This window comes from Brienomyrus brachyistius, chromosome 4 (genome assembly GCF_023856365.1).
Source record: "Brienomyrus brachyistius isolate T26 chromosome 4, BBRACH_0.4, whole genome shotgun sequence".
Taxonomy (NCBI): Eukaryota; Metazoa; Chordata; class Actinopteri; order Osteoglossiformes; family Mormyridae; genus Brienomyrus; species Brienomyrus brachyistius.
In genome coordinates, this window is record NC_064536.1 from 12,576,734 (window position 1) to 12,590,210 (window position 13,477).

Consider the following 13,477-nt stretch of genomic DNA (forward strand, 5'->3'; position numbering starts at 1 on the left):
CGAGGGGTCACTCGCATTGTGTGGGGGAATCACATCACTGGGAGAGGAGTCACTCAGATCACGGGGGGGGTCACTTGCGTCATGTGGGGGTAAATCGTATCATGTGAGGATCAACATACTTAAACTGAAAGCAGTAGCAACATTGTGTCCAGTCTGGGGTCATTTTTCGGGCTATAAAATCACCAGTGTCATCCATCACGCAGGAGCATGTTTCTTAGGCATGCAAACTAGTATAGTATAGGGGTCTAGTGTGGTCCTGCAGTTTAGGACTCTGCCAGGTCCATTCCTGTGCTTGGCAGAGAGATCATATCACTTTTAAGGTCGAAAACGCTTAAAAAAATGCTCCAGCAATGTTGGGATGGCTGATCCTGCACGCTGACCCAAGTTTTGCTCTCGGTCTGTGTGTGTCTTATAGGAGAACAAGACAGGATATGCAAAAAGTAAAAGTGTAGCACATAATTATGTTACTATGAGACACGTGCCTTTGGGGTCAATTTGACCCCGGGGTAGGTATGAGGGTTGGGTAAATTCATTAGCTAAACAGCACCATCCAAGTATTACCTTTAACTCATTCGATCGATAATTACGTTTACTCTTTCTATACTGTAATTATCTGCCCTTCCACCAGCAACTAACTTCCTTCTGTTAAATTCGATAACTAACCATGCAATTTCATGCTAGTGGGTAACTACCTACATACCTGCAGCGTACAAGCAGCAAGTGACATGGGGAAGGAGTTTGCACAGTGAAATGGCAAAACCCGAGACGGTGCAAAAGAGGGGGCAATGGAAACAACGAATACAGCAGCCTAAAGGGTGCAATGAACATAGTGGAAAAAATGTATTACATTATTATTACCGTTGTTATTAAATAACAGCAAGGGCCAGTCCATAGACAGACAGACTAGGAGGGTCCACCCATCTCCGGCCTTGTGAGCTTTACGGGGCCGCTGCCTGACAAATCCACTCTGTAAACCCGGCAGCCAGGTACGATTTCACATCAAAGACAGCAGCAGCTTCCTACTGTATATTAGCCTCAGTCTGGGAGCGAAAGGTCGCCAGGGAGCCTGGATCCATTATGCAACGTTCCCCTATTGTCATAAATTTCCCTACCCTGGCTCCTTGATCCCACCGTGAAGTACTTTACACACCTGCTGTGGCATTTAGCGTTTAGCTGCCATTCAGACTTCGCTGGAAGCTGATAAACGAGCCCAGCCCACTGGCACCGGTAATAAGCGGCAGAATATTTCAGCCAGGAGCGACATTACTGGAACGGTGCGATAGCTGCTTAGCCTACAGGATGTGCGCGGGTTTGTTTCATGCTTCATGAAGAGAGATGAGGATGTCAGCACGTGACTGCTGTGCAACAAGGAGAGCACTGTGCGACTCTACTGTGGGAAACCGATCAGCAGGTCATGACCCACACCCACCATATCCAATGGGTCGCTGGAAAACCGCCATATTGTGCGTGTGACTCATTATTCATCTCTAGCATCTGAGGGACACTTAGGCCCATTTCAGGAAACTGTCGTTTCAAATACTTCTTTTTCATTTTCATTGAAAAATTACTTACAACACTTGAAGGTTACTATCAATTAATAATGAAGGAACAGTCCTGGGCTGAGATTTACCAGTATCTGTGTCCACACAGTTTCAGATTTAATTACATGGTATTCGCAGTACTGGGGCAGATTTTTGCTTGATAAACAAATGAACAGCTTCATTGGATGGGCTAATGGAGCTGGCTAATGAAGTTAGCCTGACAGGACTAGGCCAGTATCTTCAGGCAAGCCGATGTCTCGTCCACGTGTGTCGTCCACGTGATCTTCAAAACGTGATCTTCAAAACGTGTCCTGACATTGGCGCCGCCTTAAAGGTTCTGCCAGACGAAGGCTTCAGTATAAGTCAGCCAGGGGGCTCTTGCTGCTTAAGGTCTATATCCATAGTTATTTTTGGATCAGGGCTTGGCCTAGAATCTTGTTCATTAGCAGTGGTTAGCAAGCTAAGGGGAGGGATCAGAATGGGGTGGGCCAACTTTTGAGCAGCACGGACAGGTGGGTGGCGGCCATTGCAGGGTCCTAAGGGATCAGTAAGGAGGTCAAGGGACATGTTTGTGCTGCTCATTCCCAAGGGCTGGGAGACAGCATGGTGGCGTAAGACCTGAACTGGTTCCAGACACAAGGCAGGATGAGCTCGTGTTTTCGGAAACAACCCCAGGCCGTGTCGGTCCCTTGGTCATGTGTGGCTGCTAAGCAACGGAGGTCTAAACTGTAAATTGATTAATATTGGGTACCTGTCTGGGAATGCTGATGTCTAGACTGCACCTCGGTGCCCAGGATCAGATAGCGGGCACCGGAGCCATGAGTTACGCCGATCACTAGACAGGATATGCAGGCGTTTTACCATCATGTCAAAATGGTTGCTGAAAAAAGAATTTTATAGAATCACCTATAATAATATGTGTGGAGGGGAATTCATTCAAAGTGACAAAGAGACACGCAGCAACCTAAAAAGGTAACCTCTGTTGAACCCTCTCCATCTCTCCAGGAGCAGGTCTCCTACCTGTCCTGCCGTTTGAATTTATGGGATGTTCCTCTGCCCTCTATCCCTGTGAAGTCACTCTCTCAGGCTCTGTCCTGGATTTGACCCGCATCACATGGCCCTGACTGATCGATCGTCTGCGGCACCTTTGATCTATTCATCTATAACATACTTATATTATTGATCTATTTATCAATATGTTTGATCTATTATTGTACATTTTTCATGTTTAAAGTCAAACTTTATTCATTCAAACTAAGCAGGCATACAGTGAACCAAAAGAGCGCTTGTCCGTGTGCTTAATACCAGCTCTGCACAGATCATGTCAAGTTAAACACACAAGAAAATAATAAACAAATAAAATGCTGTATATTGTGCAACTGTCGCCTAGAGCTTAAGATGTGATTATTTTACTCATTATAGTCTAGATTTAATAAAGCTTGTTGTTTAAATACAGATTTCTCCTCCTAGCTATAATAATAATGAATATAAAGATTGTCTCTTTGTCTGTGTACAGTTGGGTGTTGGTCTCTAGCTTAAGAGCGTTAATCCCTCTGTTTCCTTGAAGTATTAGAGCTAGGGAGAGACGGATGAAAGATGACCTCTCACACAGGAGTGCAGAGTGGGGGTTTGACGCGCCACCCCCCAGGCAACACCCCCAGGTCACCATTCACCAAGTGGTGCCTCACCCTAACCCCCCGCACGGCAGGATGGCCGCCGCCCACCCAGAACCCACGCACGGCAGGATGGCCGCCGCCCACCCCGAACCCACGAACGGCAGGATGGCCGCCGCCCACCCCGAACCCACGCACGGCAGGATGGCCGCCGCCCACCCCGAACCCACGCACGGCAGGATGGCCGCCGCCCACCCCGAACCCACGCACGGCAGGATGGCCGCCGCCCACCCCGAACCCACGCACGGCAGGATGGCCGCCGCCCACCCCGAACCCACGCACGGCAGGATGGCCGCCGCCCACCCCGAACCCACGCACGGCAGGATGGCCGCCGCCCACCCCGAACCCACACACAGCAGGATGGCCGCCGCCCACCCCGAACCCACGCACGGCAGGATGGCCGCCGCCCACCCAGAACCCACGCACGGCAGGATGGCCGCCGCCCACCCCGAACCCACGCACAGCAGGATGGCCGCCACCCACCCCGAACCCACGCACGGCAGGATGGCCGCCGCCCACCCCGACCCCACGCACGGCAGGATGGCCGCTGCCCACCCCGAACCCACGCACGGCAGGATGGCCGCCGCCCACCCCGAACCCACGCACGGCAGGATGGCCGCCGCCCACCCCGAACCCACGCACGGCAGGATGGCCGCCGCCCACCCAGAACCCACGCACAGCAGGATGGCCGCCTCCCACCACGGTATAAGGTCCCAGCAGACACCCAGTGCCAGCCGCCCCGTCGGCCAGTACCGGAGTCCTCAGAGGAGAGCCAGCATGGAGTTTAACCCTGACATGCAAGTGGCGGGCGGCTCGCCAGTCAAGACAGAGGGGCTGCTGCGGAGCAGGAAGGCCGTGCTGCCCTCAGAGGTGCGCCACTGGGAGAAGAGTGTTGACACTCCCTATATGGCTGGGCCAGGAGAGGAGGAAGAGGATGAGGAGCAGTCAGTTCGCATCATAGGTCGACGGTTCAGTCGGAACATGGAGGATCACGCACCCAGATTCATGGAGCAAGCCCCGAATCAGGTGCAGCATGCCCCGGGTCCTCCTGAGCACACCCCAAGAGACGTGCAGCACATCTCCAGGACCTCTGAGCCCATCCACAGACAGGGTGATCACACCAGGCCTCAGACCCACGCAGCATACAATCAGGAGCGCATCTCGAGACCGATGGAGCACATACCAAAGTCCGCAGATAGCACCTCTAGGGTGGCGGATCATATATCAAGGGCAGGAGATGTGGTCATCAGGCCTGTGGAGCGTACATCCAAAGCCATGGAGCACACACCGAGGCGGGCCAGCCACATCACAAAGCTGGGGGATCACAACCTTGACCAGCAAGAGGTAGAGCTACCCGAGGGCTTAACCAGGGACAACTACCTGGATGATGGGAGGTCCATGTACCTCCAGAGGGGCTCATCGTTCCTAGCAGGGCAGCATAGAATCACGGAGGCGCCCTCGATGGCCATGAAGCCCAAAACCCGCGTACGGTCCATGTCTGACATTGGGGTACCCCAGAGCGCAACAGTCTACCGGAATCGGGAGAGCTGGGAGGGTGGCGTGGCCAATGGGGAGCTCAGCACCCTGGACACCAGGGTTTCTGTGGCACAGCTCCGCCACTCCTACCTGGAGAATGTCAATGCCAACATCAGGAAGCCAGAACCGTAGGTGGAGCGGTGCCGGACGGCTGACCCATCCATGACCTTGTCTAAACCCTCAAATAACTGCTTTTGGTGACGTCTCCCACCCTCTAACACTTGGAAATCTGCCTGATGACGCATATGGTAGAAGCGGGGTGCTCCCAATACTAATGCTGTCCTAATCCGAGTCTGGCACCTAGCCTGATCAGTGAAAGCCTTGCGCCCATGCTTGCGTGCGCCCGCATGTTACATGAGTTTAGACGCTGTCATAGTAAACCTCACCATTTTGTGTTTTCTTCCAACGGGCCATCCGTCTTCCTCATTCATATTATCCCCCTTTTCTCCCCCTCTGCCTCTGTGGTGGGGGTGCTTGCAGGGAGGCTAAGGTAGAGCTGGCAGCGTTGGATGTCAGGCCGGAGCGCGAAGGGGGTCCCCGGAGACCCCGCTGCTATATCGTCCCCGGTGACGACAGAAAGACTTCTGAGAGGTTCAGGACTCAGCCAATCACCTCTGCAGAACGACTAGAGTCCGATAGGTAGGCGGGGTGTGTATTTGGGGTGGGGAGGGGGCAGCTTGCCCCCAGCCAATGGGGAGTGAGAACTGACTGTGAAGACCGGGCATGCTGTAAAAAAAAATAACATGTGATGCTCTGTTATGAGAATGAGAAGAGGATTCCCATCTTCAATGTGGCTGTGGCCATTTTCCAAAAATATACTTCAAGCAGATGCTTCACATTTGAATGAAAAGAATAGCTACACGAAAGAGGCTATTGTGGATATTATGTAATTTCCCATGATATTCCTCACACAATGGTCATGGATCTAGTGGGAGGAAAAGGGGCTGTGAGTGCCCTCTGTGGGGCGGGAGGGGAAAGGCCACACAAAGACCGTGTGAATCGCCCATTGTTTCCACCTTCTGCTGCTCTGATTCCATAGCACAGAAAACAGAGGAGAAGCTTAATTATGTCGATTTTACATCTTGCTACTGCTACCTCGCCTGTCCCGTGTGCTAATTGCTTCTCACATTCTCTGGTCTTTCCCAGTTATAGATCAGTATCGCAGTTGTTCATTCTGAGATTTTACCCCAAGTTCACTTTTAACTGGTGACCTTTCTTTTCCTCATCAGGACCCATTTAAGTCCTACAGAGCTACAGAAGACGGAAGGCAAGTACCAAAGAGCTAAGTAAAAAGGAGAGGGAAATAGCCCTTATTCTAGAAACTGAATCGATATTGTTTAGAAGTTTTGTTTTGTCTTTGTTTAACTTGATACTTATTGTCAATGAAGGCTACAAGGTTGTTGAAAATGTGTTATTAGTGATAGCTGAAATACAATATAAAGCAACAGAGCAATACATCTGACAATATTCAGATATGATTATTGGATAACTGGACTGATTTGTAATGTCTTTAGCCCTATTGTTCCTTTGTCTTACTGTTTGTCGTGTTCCTTTGTGTAAATTTGTCTGCATGTTCTTGAGGCTGCTTGTGTGTAGGATCAAAGAAATCTGTGCCTGCATGTCTGTGTGACAGATTGCACATTACCTCGTGTTATAGTGCATTCACTCACACCCCTCGTCTGTGTGAGAGATTGCACATTACCTCGTGTTATAGTGCACTTACTCACACCCCTCGTCTGTATGAGAGATTACACATCATCTCGTGTTATAGTGCACTTACTCACAGCCCTCATCTGTGTGAGAGGTTGCACATTACCTCGTGTTATAGTGCACTTACTCACAGCCCTCATCTGTGTCAGATTGCACATTACCTCGTGTTATAGTGCACTTACTCACACCCCTCGTCTGTGTGAGAGATTGCACATTACCTCGTGTTATAGTGCACTTACTCACACCCCTCATCTGTGTGAGAGCTGGCACATTACCTCGTGTTATAGTGCACTTACTCACACCCCTCATCTGTGTGAGAGATTGCACATTACCTCGTGCTATAGTTCATTTACTCACACCCCTCGTCTGTGTGAGATTGCACATTACCTCGTGTTATAGTGCACTTACTCACAGCCCTCATCTGTGTGAGAGATTGCACATTACCTCGTGTTATAGTGCATTTACTCACAGCCCTCATCTGTGTGAGAGATTGCACATTACCTTGTGTTATAGTGCATTTACTCACACCCCTCATCTGTGTGAGAGATTGCGCATTACCTCGTGTTATAGTGCACTTACTCACACCCCTCATCTGTGTGAGAGATTGCACATTACCTTGTGTTATAGTGCACTTACTCACACCCCTCTTCTGTGTGAGAGATTGTACATTAACTCGTGTTATAGTGCACTTACTCACACCCCTCCTCTGATACTGTCCTTTTCTCAGGGGAAGAGGAGAAGCTGGATGAAAGAGCCAAGCTGAGTGTGGCTGCCAAGCGCTCCCTGTTCAGGGTAAGCACCCCATGCGGGGGCAGAGTGGGGCACCATCTCAACAACAGCGCTGAAATCTAAAATGAGATGTTTCATTCCATTCCTCCCATTTTCATTCTGTTCTATTCCATTCCTGTTCTATTCCTCTCAATTTCCATTCTGTTTCATTCCTGTTCTATATCATTATATTACATCACATCCTCTTATTTTCCTTTCAATTTCCATTCCATTGAATTCCTGTTCAATTCGTCTAAGTTTCCATTATGATCGAATCCATTCCTGTTCTGTTCCTCTCCATTTCCACTCTATTACATCCCTTTGCTGTTTTATACCTCTTCATTTCAATTATATTCCTTTTCATTCCAGTTTCAATCCACTCCATTTCTATTCTTTTGTATTCCTTTCTTGTTCGGTTCCTCTCCATTTCCGTTTGGCTCCTTTTCATTCCTGTTCTGTTCCATTTCATTTTCATTTTGTTACAGTCCATTTCTCTTCTATCAGATTTAGTTAACGTTGTATTCCATTCCATTACGTTCTTTCCCATTCCATCTTCACTCTGTGCTGATATATTCCATTCCTGTTCTATTTCTCCGCGTTTCCATTCTGGACCATTTCTATCCTATTTTTTTTCTTTCCATTTCCATTCTGTTCCATGTTATTCCTGTTCTATTCCTCTCCATTTCCACTCTGTTCCATGTTATTCCTGTTCTATTCCTCTCCATTTCCACTCTGTTCCATGTTATTCCTGTTCTATTCCTCTCCATTTCCACTCTGTTCCATGTTATTCCTGTTCTATTCCTCTCCATTCCATTCCCATTCATTTCCTTTCTGTTACCACTGTATTACAAAAAACATACCTCAGCAGCTAGTGTAGAAAAACTGTATGTATTGTATTGTATTCATTTCATTGATGTTACATTTTGCAGGGCAGAATGCCAGCTGTGTACAGAGCTCTGTGTCTCTCTTTCTCACCTCCCAGGAGCTGGAGAAGACCGGTGATGGCAGTGTGCCCAAGCCGGTATCCCGCAACGCCGCAGTAGAGAGGAGGCTCAGGCGTTTACAGGAGCGTTCCCACACGCAGCCGGTCACCTCTGAGGAGGTGGTCATCGCCACCACGTAGGTCACCTTCCATCACACTGAGTACCGTTGCCAAGAAAGGCTCTTCCTCTGACTGATATGGTGATCATTCACCCTAAAAACATGACTGTGATTTTATTCAAAACTTAATTCGGAAGTCTATACAGATTTAAGATGAATAAGACGATTCCAGATTCTTCTATAAGTTTCCTCTTCTCTGTGTTTGATTTATTTTGCATTTCAATTGATTTATTTTAGCTTAACTGTCAGTCGAATTACATTCTTCATTCTCTCCATTCTGTCCGATGTGACGTAAAGTGCCCCTGACCCCCATTCGCAAGCAGTGACCGCCCACACCGCCGCCCCAAGCATCCCGACCCCCACACTAGTCAGCAGCACAGTGACACGCCTCAGGTACCTCACACGGGGCTTCTGCACACGCACAGAGTGCACAGCGCCGCTTGACAGCCTTCGCCTAAGCCTAAACTGGCCACCTGACTCTAAAGATCCAGAGTTATGTCTTTAATACTTAAGGACCATAGGCATGCAAATTTCTATGTGCACTGCATAAGGGTCTTGTATGATTTATGTTAGAGTGAGATACGAATGATTTTTCATTTGAAGTGCATGTATGTCTCATGTTGGCACCACAGCGCCCTCTGCTGTCTGGAGCACTACAGCTCGGTCTTCTCTTGTTTCGGCGCTATTTTTTGCTAAATTTGGAATGCTGTGTGTTTTTAAGAAGACAGCAGCAACAGTCTTTAGCTGAATGTTTTGATCTCGTTTTATGAGTCCTCGTCATATCACTGTTTGTTCGGCCTGGGGCTGCATTTGTGTTGCTTCAATGAGGTAGCGAGTGTGTAAATGTCAATGATGCTTGCATGTTTGCCTGTTGAAATTGCGTGCTTTCACGCTGACAGACATGTGCTTTAACCTCGAGATGTGTGTTTTGTTAAAGAACTTGATCTCACAAAAGTGGACAAATACGTTAATATGCAACATAATTCAGTAATAAAAAGCTTTATTAAAAAAAATATTGTAAAGAAAAAACTAAATTCACCTGACATATTGCTACAAGCTTTTGCATTATCTGTGTGAATTAAATCTGACTTTGATGAAAAAGCTATTTGCATTGGTTTTCTCCATTCCTGCTTAGATCACCAGCTGTTTCACGTATTTATTGCCAGTTATTCCATTGTATGCATATCCTTTTTGTCCATTTCCCACCAGCACATTTGATTTAGCTCATTTAATTCGGTATTTAACAACATGCCCTTTCATCTTCTCTCATGGAAATTAAGTTAGTCGGTGACAGGTTGCTATCTCTTCCTGTAATTCATCCTCCCAGCCTACAAGGGTCCTCGCAGCAGAGCCCCGTCACTCCAGAGACTCACTCAACTGAGGCGGTGATGACATCAGCGGTACGAATAGCAGTGGAAGAAAAGGTACCAGAGGAGCCCGACCTGTCTGCCCTCAGCCTGACAGAAAAGATGGCGCTCTTCAACCGATTAGCACAGAAGCCAACATCCAAATGGCTGACGGAAGGGGTGGTGAGTGGGGTCGCTCAGCGCAGAGCTTCCAGCCGCTATCAGACCCAGCCCATCACCCTTGGGGAGGTGGAGAAGGTACGGAGCATCCCGGTACAATCATAAATGCAATGCACCTATCAGAACCTCACAGGGGTTGCCTGGCAACCAACCACTTCAGCACCTTTCATTGAGTTAAAAAAAAAAGAAGTCATTTCATAACAGTGGGTTCCTTTCAGATTCCCCTGTTCCTCGTCAGGGACAAACCTGAAAGCAACCCAGGGATGTTATTTGAGATCTTGTCCTACTTCAGGGACATTTCCCAGCACTTCACGGTTCTTGGCTAAGCATACTCTAGTCTCAAGTATATCTGCACATCTCTGTTAATGACGAGCTTCCTTAAGAACCATCGGTCCTGCAATCCCAAATTTTTCCTACAAGCTGAGGCTTAGGAGTGGACTCGGACAGACCTCCAGGTTCTCTGGACCGTGTCTGAGATCTCGCACAGCAGCAGCACTCTGCTTCTCGTACCACCGTGGTGAAACCAACGTGTCTCTGGTACAGGAAGAGGTTACATCGGGTGCTCCTCTGGTGCCAAAAGATGATGTAGAGGAGCAGCAGAAAGACATTCAGCCTGAAAGCGTAAGGGGGGTCACCTGCATTGTTCTGCCCGAGCTCGCGTTAACCTATTGACCTGCTGTGTCTCCTGAGATGATGATTCAAACTGCATCAAGTTTGATTATATGTCATGGTGATGTTTGCCTGCTTCTACAAACAAGTTTACTGCATCTGTGCAAACATGTTTTTTGCGAACTGTCATTTGGACATTTATAGAGATTATTTTCCAGTAGTTGGAAACATGCACATGCAGAGCTGCTGACAGGAACTGAATCCCCAACCCTAGAGATGTCACATTTTTCTGTTGTGGAGGTGGCTATAGAGCCACACACTGAGTCACTGTCAAAGAACAGAATATTAAGTATTAAAATAGTCTTAATGACTGTTGAAAAGCTGGGACTGGGGTGGCGGCATATTTCCCTAAAGAAAATCGTGGGCATGTGAGCATTTGCGGCGTGTGGCCCCTCACCCAAGGACGCCGGAATGGCCATAGTTGAAGGAATGATATGTAACCTCCGGGCAGAAAGGGGGCGATCTACAGTGGAAAAGAGCCTCAGCAGAGATGCCAAATATAATGAAATGTCTTCCACTCTTATTTTCGCATCATAAACATGTGAGTTTGGATCTGTCAGGGCATTGAAGTTGCACCTTCGATCTGTGTTGTCTGCGTTTTCTCAACAACTGTCTACGTCTTGTCATTTTAGAGGATCATACTTTTGTTCTCAGTTGACGCGATCTTCTCTTGTATGGTCTCCAAATTCTGCATGACATTCCACATGGGCCTTCACAATAACTGCTCTTCTGACGTATAGCGATGAGGTCTGATGAAGTTCGGTGGGAGTGATGTGTCCTGAGACCTGTTGCTCCAAGGGGAAGTGAAGATGCTCCCTGCACATTAGGCGTTCCTCATGTCTCCCCCATCGGTCCTAATCTTCGGCCTCAGTCGAGCGTGTGGGAATCGCATGGTGTCAGCATGTGTAACATGCTCTGGGGTGCATTTTCAGGCCCAGGAAGCATGGGTTCTAATGGGATTAATTAGTGGGTAATTAGAGGTGAATTAACATGCTGCTTTGATGGGCAGGAGGTGAGTCACCATGACGCCAACCTCACCGTTCAGTGTATTTGGCAGCCTTTGTACACCTGTGGCACTTTCCTGTGATTTACGTTGCTCTCACCCGTATCCCCCTACCATAGGTTCAGAATGGAGGAAAGGTCAAGCCTGAACCTCTGTCGGCCCTGCTGGTCCGGCAGAGCCCAGCACATACCACCACGGTTTCGGTTGCCCACGTGGGTGATGTCCACCTGAGCAGATCTGCCACCATTGCATTCAGCCCGGGGGTGGGGGCCAGCGAGTTGGATGCCACTCCGGTTCCGCCCAAACGCCGCAGCCCCGCCCGTATCAGTGACATCAGTGCCCCCAAACCACCATCCCCGCCCCACCTGGATCGGTCGACAGAAATCAAAAGCTCCTCCCACAATATTTCATTGGTCGGGCTGCGGCAGCAGGCGGGGACAGAAGCAGAGCTTGGTGACAGCTGTGGAGCTGCAGGGGGCGGGGCTAGTTGGAGGAAGCCCCGCCCCCCTAAGGGGGAGGACGAAGTGAAACATCCACCAGCCATCCAGCCGAGCCCATGCAGTGAATGTGGCCCCACCCCGCCCTCAAGGCAAGGCGCCCCCCCACGGAGACCCGAGAGCACAGTCGCCCCGGCAACAGAAGAACATGGGGGCCTTGTGAAGGAATTGAGGACGTCCTCACAGAACCTGTACGAGACAGAGACGACGGTAGCGGTGCACTCTCAGACCACGGTGTCAGGTAAGGGGGGGCACAGGTGCTGGTGTGAAGCGATCGATACCCCCACAGCTTGCAAACGAGCCCTCAACGGGGACCTCAAGCTGCCCAGAAGGGCTTTTGTCATGCAGAGCGCCCCTCGGAGGGCTCAGTCTCATCTATATGCTTTTCATGCACTCACTTTGTCATGGAAATAACATGTTTGCTGGCATGATTTGTGCTGTTACTACTTTTAAGAGCAAGTGAGATGGCTGCACGTACGTCTCTCACCACGCCAGCTCCTCGCTCCCTCCATGCCATCCCTGTGTCCCCAGTCTGCCTTTTTGTCTAATCTTTTCTGAGCATGTGCGTGCGGAGATGGATTCGGGGGGGGGGAATTCTGGGGCGGGTGTGCCGGGGCTGATCTGTATTCAGCTCACTGACAGACAGGGGGGGGGGGGGGTGGGGGGTAGATCACGCTTATTACCGCCTATCCGGCACAGAGGCTGCACTCGCCCGTGCAGGGAGACACAAGCAGGCGGCACGTCTGCCCGGGTAATCAGCACACAATCCTGCGAGAAACTCAGAGACTCATTACAGCTGCTTTCCCACAGCCTGCGGCCCCATTTCCATCCCGCGTGAGTGTGTGTGTGTGTGTGTGTGCGTGTCTCTGTGCTCACGTGGGCGTGTCAGACACTGCTGCCAGCCGACAGTCATTGATCGCTCTGGGGTTGTAACGCCTGTCCTGTTTTCTGCGTGGCTGTGTGCGCGCGCACATGCGCGCGCGTGTGTGTGTGTGTGTGTGTGTGTGTGTGTGTGTGTGCGCGCACGCAGAGCTGCAGGAGAGCAGTGTCTCTGCAAGAGCAGCGGCTTCAGCGGCTCCCAGGACCGGCTCCCAGCCTCCGCCCGAGCAGCAGTCAGGCGAGGCGACCCCGGCAGACCGCCAGGGAGAGGACGCAGACGGGATGTCATCGCGGCAGATGTCCATCAAGGAGAGGTGAGTCCTGAGGAAGCGGCGGTGGGGGGTGCGAGTGGTTAGCGACAGCTGCAATGAACGGTGGCCGTCTCCTGGGAAAGTGTCACTGTCAATCAGCATGCTATTGTGCTGTGGAGACAGTGTGGGGTGGTGGCAGGCAGAGGGGTGTGTCACTGGGGTGTGCACACGCGCGCGTGTGGGTATGTGTGTGTATGTGTGTGTGTGAGATTGTCATTGTCTGAATGCTGTCTACAGCAATGAGATTCACACTATGATTTCCC

At 49.9% G+C, this 13,477-nt stretch overlaps 1 protein-coding gene across 12 annotated transcripts in view; it reads left to right on the forward strand.

The window, feature by feature from the left end:
* Positions 1-13,477, forward strand: part of LOC125739825 (supervillin-like) — a 65,329-nt gene that overhangs the window by 26,810 nt on the left and 25,042 nt on the right. For 8 of the 12 annotated variants that reach the window (XM_049010295.1, XM_049010294.1, XM_049010286.1 and 5 more), the window contains 10 exons: positions 3,109-4,878; positions 5,231-5,389; positions 5,980-6,017; positions 7,188-7,252; positions 8,211-8,347; positions 8,627-8,722; positions 9,657-9,933; positions 10,399-10,476; positions 11,647-12,265; positions 13,055-13,217. In XM_049010295.1, coding sequence (XP_048866252.1) covers positions 3,109-4,878; positions 5,231-5,389; positions 5,980-6,017; positions 7,188-7,252; positions 8,211-8,347; positions 8,627-8,722; positions 9,657-9,933; positions 10,399-10,476; positions 11,647-12,265; positions 13,055-13,217 — 3,402 coding nt within the window. The remainder of the gene's footprint in view (positions 1-3,108; positions 4,879-5,230; positions 5,390-5,979; positions 6,018-7,187; positions 7,253-8,210; positions 8,348-8,626; positions 8,723-9,656; positions 9,934-10,398; positions 10,477-11,646; positions 12,266-13,054; positions 13,218-13,477) is intronic. The other 4 variants (XM_049010291.1, XM_049010298.1, XM_049010289.1 and 1 more) reach the window with 3 other exon arrangements.